This window comes from Nipponia nippon, unplaced genomic scaffold, assembly GCF_047370975.1.
Source record: "Nipponia nippon isolate SJK-2023a ecotype South Korea unplaced genomic scaffold, ASM4737097v1 scaffold_11, whole genome shotgun sequence".
Taxonomy (NCBI): Eukaryota; Metazoa; Chordata; class Aves; order Pelecaniformes; family Threskiornithidae; genus Nipponia; species Nipponia nippon.
In genome coordinates, this window is record NW_028262302.1 from 26,771,491 (window position 1) to 26,790,809 (window position 19,319).

At 42.0% G+C, this 19,319-nt stretch overlaps 1 protein-coding gene across 6 annotated transcripts in view; it reads right to left on the minus strand.

Moving 5' to 3' along the window:
• The window catches only part of NAA30 (N-alpha-acetyltransferase 30, NatC catalytic subunit), a 29,438-nt gene extending 12,531 nt beyond the window's left edge, over positions 1-16,907 (minus strand). The window contains exons 1-5 of one of the 6 annotated variants that reach the window (XM_087748055.1): positions 16,800-16,892; positions 16,449-16,511; positions 15,579-16,400; positions 7,953-8,076; positions 5,840-5,895 (exon numbers count right to left, since the gene is read on the minus strand). In XM_087748055.1, coding sequence (XP_087604181.1) covers positions 5,840-5,895; positions 7,953-8,076; positions 15,579-16,400; positions 16,449-16,508 — 1,062 coding nt within the window. In that variant the 5' untranslated portion in view covers positions 16,509-16,511; positions 16,800-16,892. Of the gene's footprint in view, positions 1-5,839; positions 5,896-7,952; positions 8,077-10,897; positions 11,518-15,578; positions 16,512-16,799 lie in introns of those variants that run through there. The other 5 variants (XM_087748054.1, XM_087748059.1, XM_087748056.1 and 2 more) reach the window with 5 other exon arrangements.
• Between the last annotated feature and the right edge of the window lie 2,412 nt (positions 16,908-19,319).

The window sequence follows — 19,319 nt, forward strand, 5'->3', positions numbered from 1 at the left end:
GAATTAGAGATTGAATTTCTCTAGCTGGCACCACATAGAATATTATCAAGTCTTGTGGCTTGATCGAGTATGCTTAACATTCTTAATCCATTAAAGTGGATAACTACTAATTTATAACAAAATTATGGAAGTGCAATAGTTTTCCTGAAGAGTGCTATTTTCTACACAATTATGCACATTGTACAACTTAATCCAAATTAAAACAAAGCATTATGCCAAAGAGGAAATCTGAACCATGTAAATCTACAGTGCAGGAGACTATTATTTGAACTCTAGCTACAAGTGGCATTCACTCTCATAAAAGTTTAGCAACCTGGCACAATGATACAACAAGTCTGTATTCAACTGTAAGCTTGCACATCTTGCAACGCTGAAGACTTCCAACACTGCAGATCATTGAATTTAAGGGAGTGGTTAAATGTTGAAATTCAGGTTTGTTGGAATCCCACTACCTGAGTGAATGCTCACCTTGAAAGCAAATGCAAGAGACTTGTGCTGGTATTTCTAAGGAAAACTCAGCACAATAAAAAATAATTCCCTGATCTGAACATACTGCGTTGAGCTCAGAGGGCTGAAGACACGTTTCTGTTATCTAAGAAGGAAACACAGTCATATTTTATCCTAATTTCATTAGCTTCGTTTTGTGAAGGATTCGTCTCTTCCTGTGTGAGGTTTTTAATCAAGCTCCAAACCTTCAATCATTGTACTTATTTCTGGTCTCATAGGGTCTATTTTGTTGTACGCATATGCCTGTTAAATCCTCTAATAACACAATCACATCCTCCCCTGGAGACCAGCAAAGGTCTGATTGGATTTAACAACATTTTCTGCACAAGTTGCAACTTTCTGAAGGCTATGACTTTCTCTTAGGTCTTAAATGTCATAAACCTAACATTTTATCTCAATTCTCTCATTTTAACTGGGTTTAGAAGCAAGAAATCTTCTATAATGAGAGTGGAGTGCAATGTTTCTTGTTACTATGTTTTCATACCTAGAATTTATTCCTAAAGTGAAGAAAAATGGAGAGGTCAAGCTTTCTTGCTTCTTCAGCTCAAACTCTGAATGAACTCAAGTTTAGAAACTAAGTCATAGAGTGAATATAGCCAAACCAAATAAGCAAATGACGAAAGTACTTGCTCAGCACTCACAGAAGAGGTTGCTATTCTTACTTGTAAGTCTGGGCGTATCATCAGACTCAAGTTATGGGTGCTGGTCCAGCGTCCTTAATCAGTTTAACCACCTTAACTTTTAAAGAAAGGCAGTACCCAAAACATGACACTTAATACCTTAGATGACTTGTAGATTAAGAAAAAGCTAAGGTGTCAATAGTTTGATAATTTCAAGTAGGATTATATAAAAATATATATTTAATTTTTACAAGCATGGTACTGAATTAAAATGACACACCTACTGCTGTGGTCAAAAAACCCCACTTTAAATCACCCTAAAGTTTCAATGGAAATTCTCATGAGAGATTGCAACTCCTTTTCAGATTCTACATTTTGCTTAAAAAAAAGCTCTTAAAAGTCCCACTTACTAGAGTCTTATTTTGATTAGTCACCAGTTATATGGTACATTATTTCAGTAATACAAAGATTACTTACAGTCATTTGTTACAGATGGAAACCCTGCATATGAATGAACAACTCCTCCTTTCTAAGGGATGGGACAGTTCCACATAGAATCATTAAGGTTGGAAAAGACCCTTAAGATCATGGAGTCCAACCATTAACGTATCACTGCCAAGTCCACCACTAAACCATGTCCTTGAGCACCATGTCTACCCGTCTTTTAAATACCTCCAGGGATGGGGACTCAGCCACTTCCCTGGGCAGCCTGTGCCAGGGCCTGACAGCCCTTTAGGTGAAGTTGTTTTTCCCTAATATCCAACCTAAATCTCCCCTGGCGCAGCTTGAGGCCGTTTCCTCTCGTCCCATCGCTTGTTACTGGGGAGAAGAGACCGACCCCCCCCAGCTCCAGCCTCCTTTCAGGCAGTTGCAGAGAGCGATGAGGGCTCCCCTCAGCCTCCTCTTCTCCAGGCTGAGCACCCCCAGCTCCCCCAGCCGCTCCTCCCCAGCCTTGTGCTCCAGCCCCTGCCCCAGCCTCACTGCCCTGCTCTGGCCACACTCCAGCACCTCAATGTCCTTGTAGTGAGGGGCCCAAACCTGAACACAGTACTCGAGGTGCGGCTTCACCAGTGCCGAGTACAGGGGCACTATCACCTACCTGAACATGAAGGTCTTAAGCAGTACAATTCTTGAAAATTGCTTGTCAGTAAAAACTAAGCAAACTTACAAAAAGCAGCCAGATGCCCAACTTGCTGAAGTTAGCACATACTTTCCTTTTTACACTGGAAGAATAACGTCTTCAAAACTTTGGAGATGGGAGAAAACCTATTCACCTTCACCTATTTCCATACTTTACATTTTCTATGCAATCAGCCCATAAAGTTATTCTAAATCTTTGTGACCTATTGGAAACTCAGCCCATTATAACCTTGAAAACCTTCAGTTCACTAGCCCAAATATTAAAATTCATTAACATCAAATGCCTGAGAAAGTCACCAAGGTAAAAAAAAAAAAAAAAAAAAAAAAAAAAAATCAAAGATCCTTTAAGTTTTATAATGTTATATCCAGACACTCCAGCTCAAAGCATGCTGTTGAGCACTTTCTTCAGGCTTGAAGGTAATTTCTAGTCCAACCACCCACCCCCAACATCAGATCACTTCCCTCATTTCTATTCTAATGGGCCACAGCCAGCTTCATGGCCACCTCCTCCCCTCCCCACAGATTCCACCCCAGCCAATTCACTCCTTCACTTACTCACCCCACAGCTTCCTCAAGCCGGGAAACAACCCCTGGCTGGAAGGATAGTGCCTCTCAGCTTTGAAGCATGGCATATAGCATAAACTACCTCTTAGGCAGCTGACTGACCCCAGAAGTTTGCCCTGTAAATCACTTGTTGCATAGGCCTGGCTTAGTTCATTCCCACTAAATCAGCTTACGGGGTGGGGGGAATGTCCTTAATCACTAAAATATTGCAGCATACTTTGAAATGCCAGCACATCAGGAGTGATTTTTCAAGATTTTCATCTATGGTGTTATATAAATCCTTTATTTTTCAGGACTCAATGTTGATATCTCAAAAGTCCAATCTACAGTACTTTTCAAAGTAACATACTGAGCGAAGCATTTATCAGATTATATGCCACAAGTTATTGAAATTAAGTACATTTACTGCATCTATTCCATAATTAGATTGAAGGGAAGAGTTTCCAAACAGCCTTTGGAAATTTTTCATGACACCCACAGCTGCATACTCATGTTTTTAATCATATTCCAAGCAAGTTTCAGAAAACAGCATTTTTTTTTAATTGCAGTTCATCTTATATCAAGTAGCAGCATCTTTTTATTTTCATCATGCTTCTGATTTTATTATGGGATGTAGAAAAATATCTTAAGAGCAGCAGAGATGACTAAACTATTTACACACCTCACAAAGACAAATTACTGTGATGCACTACCTCATGTTTGATCAGCTCTAGGCATCAATCAGACAGCCAGAAACCATTCTCCCAACAAATGTAAAAACTGGTGAGGGTACATGTCTTGGCTCTGTCAAACAGAGCTTTTAATGGGTGGCAAGTTGGATTTTTCAAATTCTGGTCATGACTGAAAAACTTGGCAATCCACCATGCGGTACAAGTAACCAACATCGTTATTTCGTACCACATACGTCTGGAAGAAACCTACACTTGGTGGCAAAGAAAAGAAGAAAACATGAAAACATCGGCTATTTGGCTGTAGATAACCTGTGCATGAAAAGGAACAACATAAATATATCAAATCAGCATGAGTATGCCTCTGCTGACCGGTGTAGAAAGTCAGAAACATACTCTGCTTGCACTCCGCGTTGCCCGGGCATAATAAGCTCCTGTTTCAACACTCTGTGCCAGCACAAGACTCAGCTGATGCAAAAGCCCCCAAGAAGCAGGGCCTAATTAGTTCAGAATCATCATCCCACAAACACAGTTCCACAGTTTCCAAACTGGAACTGAAACATGCCTGCACCCGTCCAGCACGCACTTCAAGGAGCCTGAATTGCAGCGCGTTCGATTAAAGAGGGATAGCAACGGTCTCTGAAAAAATGTCTTCTGCTTTTAGTACAAAGCATTTATGCAGCACCATAGATGAAAATCTGTGACTAAGACTTAATGAGGTGTCACTGCAGACTAGCCTGCAATCCTTATCACATTTATTTCATCCTTACAAAGATAAAAAAAACAGCGAGAAGGACTCTTGGACTAGTATTACAGCAGTAGGAAAAAAGAAAGATACAGGAGAGATCATTATGTGTATACCTGTTAGAGAGTCCAATTTAGAAATGAAGTGATGTGAGAAGTAGTACATACACTCATAAATCATATGGTAATTATTGCAACTCCGGTAGCTTGAGTAGAAATAGCCAGTTCTACTGCTGACTCTCTAACAACAGCAGGCAATTCACTTCACTTCTCTGCATCTCAATTCTCCAACTGCGATGTGAACAGTGTGATACCATTCCTCAATTATTTTTTAATTTTGTTTAATCTTGAATACTCTAGCAAGGGCAACTGAATTCAAGACCATAGTGGAAAGCAATGGAAAAAACAACCAAAACCACTTTTCTTGATTAGTTGAATGTAGCAAGTAGTAAAACAGATTAGAGCAAGGCATATTACATACGATGATAGAAGCAACAAGCTGAAACATAGAACTTAAAGAATTACAGAACTATCAGATTGCACTACACTGCTTGAGTACAACGTAAATCAGAGGAGGGGCGAGACACCAGTAAGCAGAGGCATGAAGGAATCTGAAGGAAAGAATAAACATCTCAAACAATGACTGAAGTGAGAACATATGCAAGGATGCTGCAAGAGGCATAACACAACAAGTGGAAAAATAAACAGAGTTACGTGCCAGAAGTCCTGCGACACAAATTGTAGTTTTGCATAAGAAACTTCACCACATCGCAGCAGGACAATTGAGGGAGCAGTTGAAATGAAATAAAAGAGAGATCAAAGGGTCATTAACTATGAGACACTGAAATGACACAGTGCTCACATACTGGAACAAGCTAACAATTGCATTGTACCAAGCAGATAAAAGCTAAAGGGACAGATAACCAGATTAAGGAGAATGGACGTAGGGAGAGTTCCTCACAAGTTAAACATGGCACATAGTTGCTTTTTATACATAAATATATAAAAGTAGGGACTGTAATCTGGTAAAAGGGAAGGCTGATAACATATAGGCCAGAGAAAGCTCGACGATGATTCAGTCACTTTCCTTCCAAGTTTTCACTGACGTGCTAAATCATGAGAGTTCCGTTAGTGCTACGGAATATAGCTATGCACTGTCAGAATAGCCTGACACCTTGTTGTGATAAAACCATATTCTGCAATACTACAGCACGTATTGTTCCAGTATCTCTGTGTATTCTGAAAGTATGGAAGTATTACACACAACATGCAAGTTACGCAGGTCAGTAGCACCTTCAACTAGAGCCTTTGGAGGAAAACGTGCCTGTGACCAAAGGCTGAGACAGCTTCGCAAAGTAAAACAAAACCTGAAACACTGAATTTAAGCCCTTATAACAAATTTAAAAAATCCTTCTCCTATTTGTGCCACACATTTTTCTGAGGCTATTTTTCCTTTTATTATAAAAGGAATAGCTTCTTACCAACCCACTCCCCACCTAAAAAAAGTCCTGTAGAAGAAAAACCTGTAAAATGAATCCACATATAGGAGAATGCAAACCATTTACATTATGAAAGTTTTTGATTATAAAATCTTACCTCATCACAATCTCCTTCAACCATAGCATAAATAGCTTTCTTAACCAAGTTTGTACCTGAAATATAGATTTCAGTTAAGTGTCAGAGTTGCAATGCAAAAGATGCTAGTTTATATATGACTAACATGTGTGCTACCTACATGACGTGACACCTGGAGAAAGCAGGGAGGAAAGAAAGAAAGAAAGAAACAAGAAGTTGCAGTCAAGTTGCAGTCTCAAGTTTGAACATTAACATAATCCGTAAAGTTATCCAGAGACTCAGCTTGAGCGCAAGATTCTTCTAGCACAAGGATATTAGAAACAGGCTTCTATGTTTAACATAGTGTTATATATAGCCTTCCAAGATGTGATTCGCTCCTTTTTGTTGCATTTAAAGTCGAAATCTGCTAGCACGCACTTGAAGGACATTCATCTTCCAAGGGAATTTCCTCATACTAAAACAAATACTTCTATTAGTAACAGAACTTATGAAACCACTTTTCTCGTGGCTTACTCCCATTTGGATTTGCTAGTATCTAATTATATGGTTGAAGCCCATCCCTTCCCCTCAGTCAAGCATTAATTTAATTCTTTATCATTATTTTTCATCTATTTCACAACAGTTCTACAAATGTAATATCCCTACCTGTCTGTAGAATTGGGGTGAAATTGAAAGTTGATTTCAAAGTTATTAGTGGAAAAAACTGCTGTTCAATGAAATTGCATAAATCTCACTTCCATAAGAAGGCTAAGGAAAAGGAAAAAAAACCCCAAGGAATCTAGAGAATGGTTTGAAGTATTCTCAAAACTTTAATCAATTAAGATTTTCATTGAACGCACGACAAAACTGTACTACATTTAAAACAAATCTTCAGATTAACAGCATACTTTGAGAAACAGCAAGGTGGCAAGTGTAGGAAAAAGTCAACATACATAATGCTAAAGTAAGCAAGGCTTTAAATATAAATTCTATTTATATAATTCTAAAATAATGAACTGACTAAAGCGAGGGGAAAAAATGTTGCAGAGATCATAACAACAGCGTTAGTTCTTATTTACTTATGAATCCAAGCACCTGCAATTAAATTATGGCAAGCTCCTTCATGACTCAGCTAAAAGGAAAGGAGAGACAGTGATTTCTCAGTATCCTCTTCCCTCTGCTCCACTACAGAAACCAACAATGGCTTCAGAATTGCACTGAAGAAAAAAAAAAAAAAATCCGCACATGCTTGAATAGTCATGATAATATGTAGTGCTTCAAGTTTTTTGAAGGCTTTGTTTTTGTTTGTTTTTTTTTTTTTAAGAGGAGAACAAACACAATGGTACCATTCTGCAACGTATCACCGTATTTTCCCATTGCAAGTAATTTTCTGTCTTTAATCACAGAAGTATGAGCTGTTCAGTGTGAATGAGTGGTGAAGCACATTTCTAGCCTTTAAAGCTGATGTCCATGTTTTAAGTTAAAAATGTTACAAAATGTAATTTCACAATAACCACCACAAAAAAAAAAGTTCCATAAGAACAGATGTTTAATTAAGCCAACTAGGATAACTGGTGTTAGAATGAAAATCCCTTCATCAGGGCAAAACTGATCAACAAGGGAGGGCCAAGGGTGATTTCTTCTATCATGTAACTTCCCAACAAAACAGATCTCCGTTTCAGTCATTCAAGTAGCAATACGCAACTATTTTTCTTCACTTATTGATACAAGAATGAGCTACATACATTCTCCCCAACAGGCAACATATGCATAATTGATAGGGAAAAGCCAGGGGATAAGTTTGCTGAAAAAAGATAGACGGAAAATAACATAGCAATACAGTGACGAAGGCACATATAAAAATGCAAAGCAATTCCCACTGTTATTATTTGACAGTGGTAATAGGCAGAGGTAAGGGGCTGCTGGCTGCCTTTATTTTTAGCTTATCGTATCCCAGACGTAAATCTCATAGGGCATTTTGGATTATTTTAACAACAGAAAAAAAGCCACTGGAGAGCTTGTGTGGTCGAGTAAGGTGGGGATGACAGACAAACCACCACATCTGGAAGTTCAGTTCTGCTTAAATCTTTATGACATCTACAGTTATCCCAACTACAGGACTTAAGTAAGAAATAACAAAAAAGGCTATTCTTACCAATTCCTTTTCTTCTGTATTTGGAATCCACTGCTAACATGGCTATATAACCTCTGCGGAACATCTTTTTGTGCATATCCAGCTTGCAGACGATGGCACCTACACACTCCTCACCTACCATGGCCTTAAAGACAAACATACACGTATGCATTCTCAGTTTGTGATCTACAGTGCTACCAAAAGTAGTAAACCAGTTCATTTTAAGTGAAACAGCCACACAAAATTTGTTTGCATAAAGCTATAAAAAAAAACTAAATAAATTTTAAAAACGTCTCCGAAAGTATAAATAAGATTAAAGGACTCTTACTTCTTTATTACATTCAAATAAAGTTACAGTCAATTAACAACCAATGAATTGTCCTGGAGAGAACCACAGTATTATTCCATGAAGGCTACAGGCAAGAACACGTGTGATAGAAAAGGGGGGGAGAAAAAAAAGACCAGGTTAAGGCACAAGTCACCCTTTCACATGGGCTGCCACAGAGGGGAAAAAAGTCCGTTCCTCTTTTATAGTGATCTGAATTTTCCTGTACAAGGGCTGTGGTAGATAACATGCTTAATTTTTGTCTGGTTTTAATGTCAAGGCCACAATGTATCAGAGAAAAATGTTGCTGCGTTTAATCTTTAGAAACTGTCATTTTCAGTCATACGACACCCAAAGAACAAACAGAAAAAGCACACAGTTAATTTCACACATTTTAACTGTTCAGAGATTTCATTTGTTAAGAGCTATGCACTGACAGTTAATCCCAATGGTATTGTCACAAAAAGCGGGGTCAAGGAGATGTAGTTATTCTGAAATATTAAGGAAAAAAACCTAAAAAGAACAGAACCCAACTCCTCCCCAAACACTTATCAAACCACTTGCACCAAAATTTTACCATGAAATACATTAGAGAAAGAGTGTAAGAAAAACCAAGTCATATGTTAACTGAAGGATTAGGCAGCATGAGAGATTAGTGACATTATAACCTGCAGCAGTAAAGCTGAATAATGCTGCAGAGTAGGATAGCATCCAAAGGGAGAATGAATTACTATTCATTCAGGAAAGACTGACAGAGATAAAAAAGAAACTTATAATTGTACGTATGGGTGTATAAATGGATCCACAGACTCTGACAGACCTGTATCTGCAGGGGGGGGGAACTAGCCTTCGACTCCACTGTAGCAACTAAACCGGGACTACAGCACATGACTGGCACAAGCATGTGCTGGCACAAGCGCTTCTGGATAATCCAAATTTACAACAGTAAGACACGTCAAATGAAGAGGACTTGCCAGAGCCAGTATTGCCAACCTCAGTGCAGCCCACCTGGGAACCTAGCGCTCGCTTCTCCAAAGTCTATGGTACACACTCTATAGTCTCCAACCACCTGAACCTTTCTGCCTACAGCTTGTAGGCTAAGACTACGGATAGAAGTTTAATTCACACAGACCATATTGTAGGCACAGATGCACAGGTTTTTTGCCCCCAAAAGAATAATGTCTTCTAGCATCTCTACCTGGATGGTGGGTTTTTAACCAAGTTAGCTTTCAAACAGGAGCTGTATCAAAGGTGAAATGAAGCAGCCCAAAATATATGAGCTGCAGTTCCAAAGCTCTATGATACAGCATGACCCTAACACCATTTCTAATATAGTTTAAGCTCATCAGGCAAATATATAAATATAATTATTTTTCAATTTTTATTTGGCAAGAAAACACATTTTTAGCAGTATCCAAGAACAACCCTGAACAATCTGAACAAGTGGGTTTTTAAAATAAAAACTGTAGCATGATCTAAATGGACTGAAATACACAGCCTCTAAGCAGTCTTTCACTTGTTCCAAAACACAGTTTATTCCATAGAAAAGAAAAGCTGTACTTATACTAAAACTGTGCATGCAAAGTGTCAGCTCAAGGCGAGTTTTGTGCCTCGGCTCAGACCTGAGAAAACCAGGGAGTTAAATAAAGAGTATCATCAGACAGACTGTTCATAACACTGCTATAATTATGCAGAGTACCTAGATGTAATCTTATACCTCACACAAAAAAAAAAAAAAGGCACACCACAAACTAGCATGTTATAGTTATGCTTTGCCCTGAAGTGAACACGTGCAAATTGTTGATCGTAACAGTCATGCAGAGGATTTTTAAGATATATTTTTTACACACTTCAAGAGTGGTGACATTCTAGACATTGCAATCTGTGTTCTTTCTTCTTTAGGGCACTTTTCAGAAAAGTTATGTTCATGAATCAGATAGTCAAAACGCTAAATGAACAGCAAAGAATTTTGTTTCCGTGATCAAAGCAGCAAATACCCACTGGTTTTACCACTGTTGCCAGAGAGCTGAATAAAGTATGACTTTGCTACCGGTTCCCCAAACACCTAAACCTATTTCTCTGTATTTAGGCAGGTAAGTCTGCCAATTAATCGACGGTTCCACTTAGAGAGGGAGTGCTGCATTTCCACTTCAATTTGAGGTTTTTTGTTGCCTTTCCTCTCCTTTCTCCTTCTCTCCAACCTTATCTAAAGCTGGAAATGAACCTCAAAAGTGATGTAAAACTTTGTAATTTAATTCCCTGGAGAAGGCTACACTCTGTAAATAAAAAAACCCAAAAAACCAGACTGAAATAGGGATAGTAGGGAGGAGAGAGAAAAAGTAGTTCCCACATAACACCATTTATGAAAAGACAATCATGGGCCAAATTTTCTTTTCAGGTATACGAGAGTACTTCTAAACATACAAGTTTCTGCAAACAGAATTCAGCCCAAGTAACTATTATATATTATAAACCCCACAGAGTACTTTAAGAGTTACTTCAATCATAAGTCATTAGCAGGATTAACATACATGAATTCAAATCCAATATTTGCATCAACTTTGTTTTTATGAATAAGTTTAAGTGTTTAAAACAAACTAGATTTTAGTATCTTTGTATTGCAACCATGTATTGCTAGAAGAATTAGCACAGAAGTGTCTGTAAATCAGCAAGAACATGACTTTTCACAAAATTAAACAATTGGCATTAATTTCATTAGCAAAGATGGCATTAAGTCTGGCAGCCACAGTTTGAGTATGCATTTCATACCCAACTGTGACATTTGTTCCCATTTGAGGAAGATTAAAACGACCAACTAGCCCCTGAAAGAGAAATACTTTGCGATTCAAATGCAGTAGAACCTGTACTACTGCAACACAGCTTCCCTTTCACACACGCACCAAAATCCATCCCAAAGTATCACAGAAACAGCTCTGTATGAATCCTTTGGCTTACATTTAGCAATCATGTTACTGAATGCCATTAGAGGATACATTTAGGCTAATGGTTTTAACCAAAAGTCTGGCGGTTCAGTCAGAGCTCTTTACGATACTGGGCAAATCACTTAAGTCACTCTGTTTCCACTCTATGAAACTGGACACGAGTAATTCCCTCCTGTGCAAGGGCATTGTCAGAATAACTACCACTAGCTGTTGTTACGTACTCAGATGCTGCAATGAGTGAAGTTTTCACAAAGCCGCTGACAGCGAGAAGTAGCACAGCAAGCTTGTATCTAAAACCACGATCGTTCCTAAGAGGAAACTGGAACACAGAGAGAGTTTGCAAATTGGGAATGGATGTTAACAGAATTTCTTCCTACGTCTGCCATGAGGCTAGGAAGACCTTCCAGTTTCCTAACTTTTCTGGTTCTTCTTTTATGCCCCAAGCCTTCTGCAACCGAAAAACAGGAACGATGTCTTACAAGTCTTAATTTCAACATGAAGTATGCTTAGACTCTTGAATAAAATCCAATAAAAAAAAAAAAAGGCAAAGCATTAGTATAAAACAAGACCTTAACTGCAGTCTTTTAGGATTTACTACACATCTAATAGCACTTACATGGAATTAATAGGTTATTTTTAAACTTGTGAAAGTTTAAATTATAAATGCTGCTATAGCTAGTGGCAAAGTTAAGAACCCAATAAAAGCACAGATTTTCCAGATTTTTCATAAAAGGCAGCTGAACAGTGCAGTACTGTGAATTGCAGGAGAGGTTACAACACTCAGCCAGAACTCTGCTTTTATTACATCCTGTCTTATCCAAACTTTGGCAGAGAGCAGGTTTCCTAAGCTCACCTCTCCCACGCTAACGTATTTTGAAAACAATTTTCTGAAATATTTAATATATCAGTTCTAAATGGAAGTTTTAGAACTTTAATGCTGCTAAGACCAGAAGCTGCAAAAAACACTTTACAAGGAAGCTGCAACTTTGAAAATGCATTTACAATCCATATTGGGACAAAGCTGTAGCGGTGCTTAAAAATGCTTCATGGGAAACAGAAGATACCCTGTTCCTCTGTCATTTTTTGACAGAGGAGTGGTTATCATAGGTCACTTGAAGAGAAACTGGACTGACAGAGCTCCTGGGAATAAGTAAAAACCAGGCACTTACAGAGCATCCACACCCAGCACACAGTGCGAACCTGCTCTTCCAAAGACAGGCGACACCTGAGTTAAAGCAGATAGTTGCAGTTTATGGAGGGGAAGGTTGTTACCTTGCCACAGCTCAGTCAGATAATGCTGCAGTGTAACACTTCAGAACTGATCATCAAGTGTTCCCAACTTGTTAGCCCTAAAGTCAGGATGACAGTTACACAGATGAATTTGACGTTAAAACGAAGAGGCTCTGAAGATTCCTAGTATCTCCAGGTCCTTTTAAAGTGGAATATGATCTTCTTTTTTGAGTGTACAGTGAGGAAGTGGTTTGATACAGCAAAACCAAGCTAGTGACTAGTTAGGATTGGTCCTATGCCTTCCCTCCAGCTGTGCACTCTCACCTCTTCCCTTGCACCAACACCGGTGCCTGTGACATCCTACTATGAACATGTTTGGAGCCTTAAACCAACAGAAACCTGACCCTAAAACATATACATACATACACTTATAAATATATGGTGGTGGTGGGAGGGTTATCTTAGCTTCACAAATCAGAGAAACACAAGAGCTGGCACAAGCGAGGAAGCGGTAGTTAACGGAAAGGAAAAGCAAGCAGCCCTTTGGATGCACTAGCCATTAGAGCAACGGTGCACCTTGGGAAGGCCAAGCCAAAACTCAGCAAGTTTCAAACCCATGAGATAATTATCGACAGGAATAATGTTGATAATGCCCCCAGAAAACAGCGCTGCCTTGTCAGCCATCCAAAACGCCAGGCAGCAAAATTATGGTGTTTAAGATGGTTTACTGAATAACTATCAGCAAGGGACAATTGCTGATCATTTATGGAAAATACACATCCCACCTTCAAATTTAAGTGGTGTTAATACTTTCCCATCACATGTTAAGAAAGGGAAAGGAGGCCCCAACAGTGCAATGAAGACAGGGGAGTATGCATTGGAAGATTTTAAAAATGGTGATGGTGAAATTCAGTAAAGGAATTGATTGAACCCCTACAGATATTTTTTCAAATACTATCAAATTGCAGTCTAACCCCTCTCCCCAAGACCAATCAAAACCTGAAACCAGAAGGGTGCGAGGCCACAAGGCATTAAAGACAAATTATTCTGTGAGATCAGGCTCTATGCTTCTGTTCACCATCCTGACACTGTTCTGGCTAACTGGAATATGCAGTCCCTGACTGAAGATAAATATTTTAAAGAGACTTTAGATAGAAGTAGTTCAGGAATCCATTAACTGCAGGACAAATTAAATTTTATAGAACAGAAAGTCTTCAAGACAACCCCTAAAAAACAAACCTTAAAAATACTAAAACCAGTCACAAAAAACACCCATCAAATTTGACTCAACATACTTCAAGAGCTTCAAATTACTAAGTAGACGACAATTTGCTAACAGCTTTAGACAGTCATAGCCACATATTCTTCTGTATGGTTTTATGTACTTTACATTGTTCCACCCTTTAAAAAAATGGCAAATTGAGTAGAATTACAGAGTTCAAGTAAAGTTTTGTTGATTCTTCAAGCCTATTAAAAAAAGAAGCTGTCACTACAAAATAAGCTTAAGGAACTTTCTTCTCCTTGAGTGATACCTTATTCTTTGAATGCACTTGTTAAAAATAAATATTAGAAATCATCTGTTTTAGTGCTCTGTCAAACAACTTGCCATTGCTCTTTGCATAAGAAAATTCTCAAGTTACTCCTTGGCAAAAAAAAAAAAGAAAAAAAAAATTTAAAGTCTAAACAGATGCATTGCGATCTAATAGTATCCAACATTGCCTTGGCATTACCAGCGATGCACTTGATGTTGAAAGTACAGATATTTATTCATAGTTCACAAGCGTTTATTTTCAGTATTAGGAAAATCAGTCACACACATAGCTCAGTGCTTGAAAAATACCATTCTGCTCTCCTCAGCACCCTTATAATGGCAAACATGACTTTGCATCAAACGATGTTTTCAAATATTTTTGTATTTCTATTTTGTTCCAGAAGGTAATGCTTTGCTCAACTTTCTATAATCCTACTGCATTCCCTCTTCAGGGTTTTAAGAGGCACAGTTCTGAAAATCCTCCTATGAATCATATAAATCCCGCTATAAATTATACCAGACCCTAAACCAAGAACATTCAGGAAGTTTAAGACCAGATGGATTCCATTAGCCTCACCTCCTGTACTCATATCGTATTAAAATTTTACAGAAATACTCCTGAATGGAAGGGTGTCCTGGCTCTGGCTAAATCATACCTTTCAGAGAGGCGTCCAGCCTTGATTAAAACATCAAGAGAGAAGAATTCATCATTTACCTTAGCGAGGAAGTGCCATACACTCCCATAAACGTTCTGTTTTGCAGACGTAAGTTTTCTTATGAGTAAATCAAACACAGCTAAGCTCCCACTATGCACGTATACCCCTCAGGCCAACTTATGCTCAGCTTCATAGACCTGTGGACGGATTATCATCCTAAAAGCATACTGTTCAACTGAGACACAAGTTCTTCCCTAAGAAGCACTAAACATTTAGAAAGACAGGGTGACAGATGAATTAATCTTTTCAATAGTGCAGTAGAAAGAATATAAAACTAAATATATCGTTAGTACAGCAAGACAATCTAAGCAGCATGAGAATTTCTGCATGCTGCATACACTATCACATCTGTAAGAAGCAATACAGTTGTACTTGTCTTTTTCAAAGCTAGTAGATCAAGAAGTCTACAAAACCTTTAACAGTGTCTCTCCACATATCACTTAACATCTATATGCTACCCACACTGAAGTCTGCTTTAAAACCATTGTGCAAGAAGTACTAAGCACTCATAAGACACTAGTGGACTAACCACTTTCTTTTCTAAATACAAACCTAAGAACTGAGACAGAATGATAAAATGAGCTACGAAAGGTCACAAAAGTCAATGTCAAAACCAAGATTAGAAGCCTTGAATTCCTGGATCCTAGCCCTGTGCTCAAAGCCTTTCCCCACCACTTAAAACATATATTAACAAATGTAGGAAGTTCAGGCGTATGCTTTACTTATACATGCACAGGTCACAAGGGGACTTCATTAGGAAGGCAGGTACTTCCAAAAAAGCTTGGCCTTATCCTCAAAAAGATTATCAGAAGTATTTCCGCAAATGTCAACCCTTTAATCCTCTCCTCCCCAACCCCAAACCACTCCCAATTCCTGCCTTCCCTTTCCCCCTCCGGCACTTACCAAAAAGCAAAGTTGTGGCCAGTTGTGGATAAAATACCTATATGTGTAAATGGAGTAGGGTTCAGACAGATCTTTGGTGATCAGTCTCATGATATCGGGCATCTGCAGCTCTGACTCATATCGGACGTATCGTATCGTTAGGTCCTCCTCGGGCTGAGAGTCCGTTCCCGAGCCTTTCAAACTGCAAGCTGCTGCTAAGGACCTGGAGAGTAGCAGCAGGGACTCCTCCTCCTCCCCTCCTTCATCCCCCTCCTCCTGCTCTTCCTCCTCCAAGCCAGTCCCTCCTGCCAGCCCATTGCGGGCTGCAGTCTTAGCAGCAGTCGTAGTTGTGGCAGCAGGCTGGCTCCTGTCCCCTGTTGCTGCTGCTGCTGCTGGGGGAGAAGGAGGAGGAGAGGGTGCAGTCCTTCCCTGGGGAGGGAGGTGGTTGGTAAGGGGAGATGAGCACGGTGCTGTGGTCGGGGGCGATGACTGCTGCTGCTGTCCGGAGCCCATTGTTTTGCTGGCTCGCTTGTTCTCCAGCCCCTCGGGGGCTGCCCCTGCCTCCGAGCTGAGGATCTTGCTCTTGAGGGAGGCCCGCAGGTGCCGCAGCTCGGGGCTGATGAGGCCGTTGAGCTGGTGGTTGTGGTGCGGGGGATGGTGGTGGTGGTGGTGGAGGCGGTGCTGCTGCTGCGGCCCCCCCTTGCCGCCGTCGCTGCCTCCTCCTCCTCCTCGCTGCTGCTGCTCCCGTCCGCCCGCGGGTCCCTCCTCTTCCTCCTCCTCTTCGGCCTCCTCGTCCTGGGCCCCGGTGCAGGCGGCGGCGGCAGCAGAGGAGGTGGAAGAGGAGGAGGAGGAGGAAGCAGCCCCCCCTCCTCCTCCTCCTCCGGGGAAGGGGGAGAGCGTGTCCCCCTGCGGGGAGAGGACGCTGCTAGGCCCCGGCGGTACCTCGGCCATATCCTACGGGAGAGACCGACACAAACCCACCGAGGAGGAGGGCGTCAGACGAGAGGGGGGCGGGGGGGGGGGGAGGCGGCGGCCTCACGGGCCGCGGTCGGCGGGGAGGGGGGGGGCACGAACAAAGGCAGAGACGGTGCCCGGGCCCCGCCTCGCCGCCCCGCCGCCGCCTCTTCCTGCTGTCCCACTCCCCCCGCCGCCGCCACCGGGGCCCTTCCCCGGTCCCTTGCGGGCCCCGGGCGGCCACCCGCCGCCGCCGCGGCCTCCCCGCCCGCCGCCGCGGCCACTCACCCCCGCGTCTCCTCAGCGCCGCGGCTCCCACTCTCCGCTCATCCAGCGGCCGCCAAGCGCGGCCGCCGCTGCCGTAACCCGCCGCCAAGTTTCCTGTCAGCTGTTACGACACTTCCTCCCTTGGCGGCGGGGACTAGCGACGGCGGGGCGGGGCGGCTCCGCCATGGGCGCGGGCGGGACGGGAACGCTAGCGAGGCCCCGCCGCCCTCACCCCGCCGGCTCGGCCGCGCCGCCCGGAGCCAGGCCTCTTTGCCCCGCAGGGTCCTGCTGCCCCCGCTGGCCAGCCCAGGAGGCTCGGGGCACCCGCTCCCGGGGCTGCCCTGGGGGTCGCGGCCGGCTCGGGTGCGGCCGGCGCTGGGGTCAGGCTCGGGCCGTGGGGCCCGCCCGGCCTAGGCCGGGGCCACGGTGCTGCCGCGCTGCCTGGGCGCCGGCGTGCGCTTGTGCCCTCAAACGTCTCCCTTTGCTGCCTCCCCGACCTCGCTCATGCCCCAGGAGAGGCTCACGTTCGTGTTTGTGCTTCGTTTGATCAGCCCAAAGCCGACCGGGCACAGCCGCTGCCCTGCTGCCAGCAGGGCTTTGGTTGCAGGTCAGGGAAGAACGCAGGAGTTGTTCTTCTTTCCAAAGCAGTGTGAGGGACCTCGTTCCTCCTCTGGGTAGGCAAAGGCTACCTCGTGCATCTGGTAACAGTGGAAACTCGGCAAAGCTGAAAGAAGTAGCTCAAGCAATCCTGTTTCTACACAGTTCCGCGTTAAATAATCCCTGTTTCAAGGCCATGCTACTCGATACCACAGCACCAAACAAGTCCTTTCAATGTGAGGATTCTACTGAAACACACACACAGCCCCTCAAAATACGGAGAAATAGTGGGTTCTTCCTTTTCTCACATGAAAGCTCTGCCAGGCGGTTGTAAGGCTTGATCATTTTCATTTGCTACAGTTATTTTTCAAGGAAGTGACAGGTCTGGACTTAAAAGGAAAATCCAGCAACTTCTCTACGTGTCCTAACAGGGCTCTTTAATTAGGAAGAAAATAGGCTGCAGGGTTACAGGCTTCCGTTTATGAATTGCTGAGTTCTGAAGTAAAGTAGGAAAAGAGTAAAATACCTCTTTGAAAGCGAGTAAATTATAAGGCTTTTATTCAAAGTAACTAATGACAGAAATAACTTAATTTTTTGAGACTAAAATGGGTCTCTGTGTCCTTTTAGATTTATTTCTTTTTCCAAGACTCCATTCAGAAAGATGAATGCGTATTATCTCTAATCATGTTGGCTTTATGTGTCCTGCAGTTGCTCTGCAGATCAGTTTTTAACACTTCTATCTACAAGGGTGTTCACGTACATAATTTTGTTGTTTAATGGGTTTTTGTGTGTGTTTTCAGGCACCAAAGGACATTTGTGGGCCTGATCGGAACTGCCCTGGCACACCGGCAGTGCTGTGAAGGTCACCGTCCTCGGGTAGTTTAAACAGAAAGAGCAAACAAACGTCTTGTCAGGGTAGGGATGGCCCAAATTCGGTTCTCATTTGCTATGTTGCAGCAGTGTGACTGAGAGTGTCTGAGACACATATGAGGGTGGTATCTGCATTAAGAAGATGATCCAGCGCCAGAAAACGTTGTTAGAGAGGGTGAAGATGATCTAACATCATGAAAACGCTGTGTTACCTGCAGGGAGGCTACAGGTACCATGGAAAAAAGCCTCTTTTTTGTGCTCTCTAACACACTGGTAACATTTTTTGTTCCACTTCCAATACCTGTTGAACCACTTCCAAACTCGGAAGGTCTTAGTTCTGATGTTGATCTTAATGGTTCATTGTCCATAGCTAGGATCTGTCTGACCAAAAGTAGACATGGGTAGGACAGACACCTCTGAGCTGGTGCCTTTGGTTGCCCTCAATGTCAATGAAGAGGAAAAGGCACTCCTGTGGTGGGATTCAGCTCATCCTAAAGTAGATTTCTAAAGCAAGTCAGGTGAATTATGCTTTGGAGGTGCCATCATGCCATTGACTAAAGGTAACTCGGCATAACCTGTTCGCCTCGGGCGGACACCCCCACCGTCACTCTCTGGAGTTAGCTGGAAGTTGTCCTATGGCCGCTGTTGAGATGTTCTTAGTCTGAGTGCCTGCTGTGCCTCATAGTTGCCTTATTTCTTGTCTTTATTGTGACAACAGCTGCTTTTCAAATGGATGTTCTGAACCAGAAGTGGCACCTTTTTCTTAATAGCTTTAGGTGCATTTTATTCCTTAGATTTCCTCTCACTGCTTTTTGAACTTCCAGCAGCCCTGAGCACCCTTGTGCTGTTGCAAACCACACCTTCTGAAGTAGGGATGGGGCTTGAACACAAGCCTCATTGTTTCTAGTTCTTTGTTCAGTAACTCTGTGACCTTGGGGGTTTCAATGGCTAGTTTATTTGTTAAGAAAACAGCACACACTTAGGAAACTCTTTCTGTATAATTCTCTTATCTGCGAAAAGAAAGGGAGCTATTGATGGCCTCCCTCTTTTGCTCTTAAGTATTTAAGGCAAGCA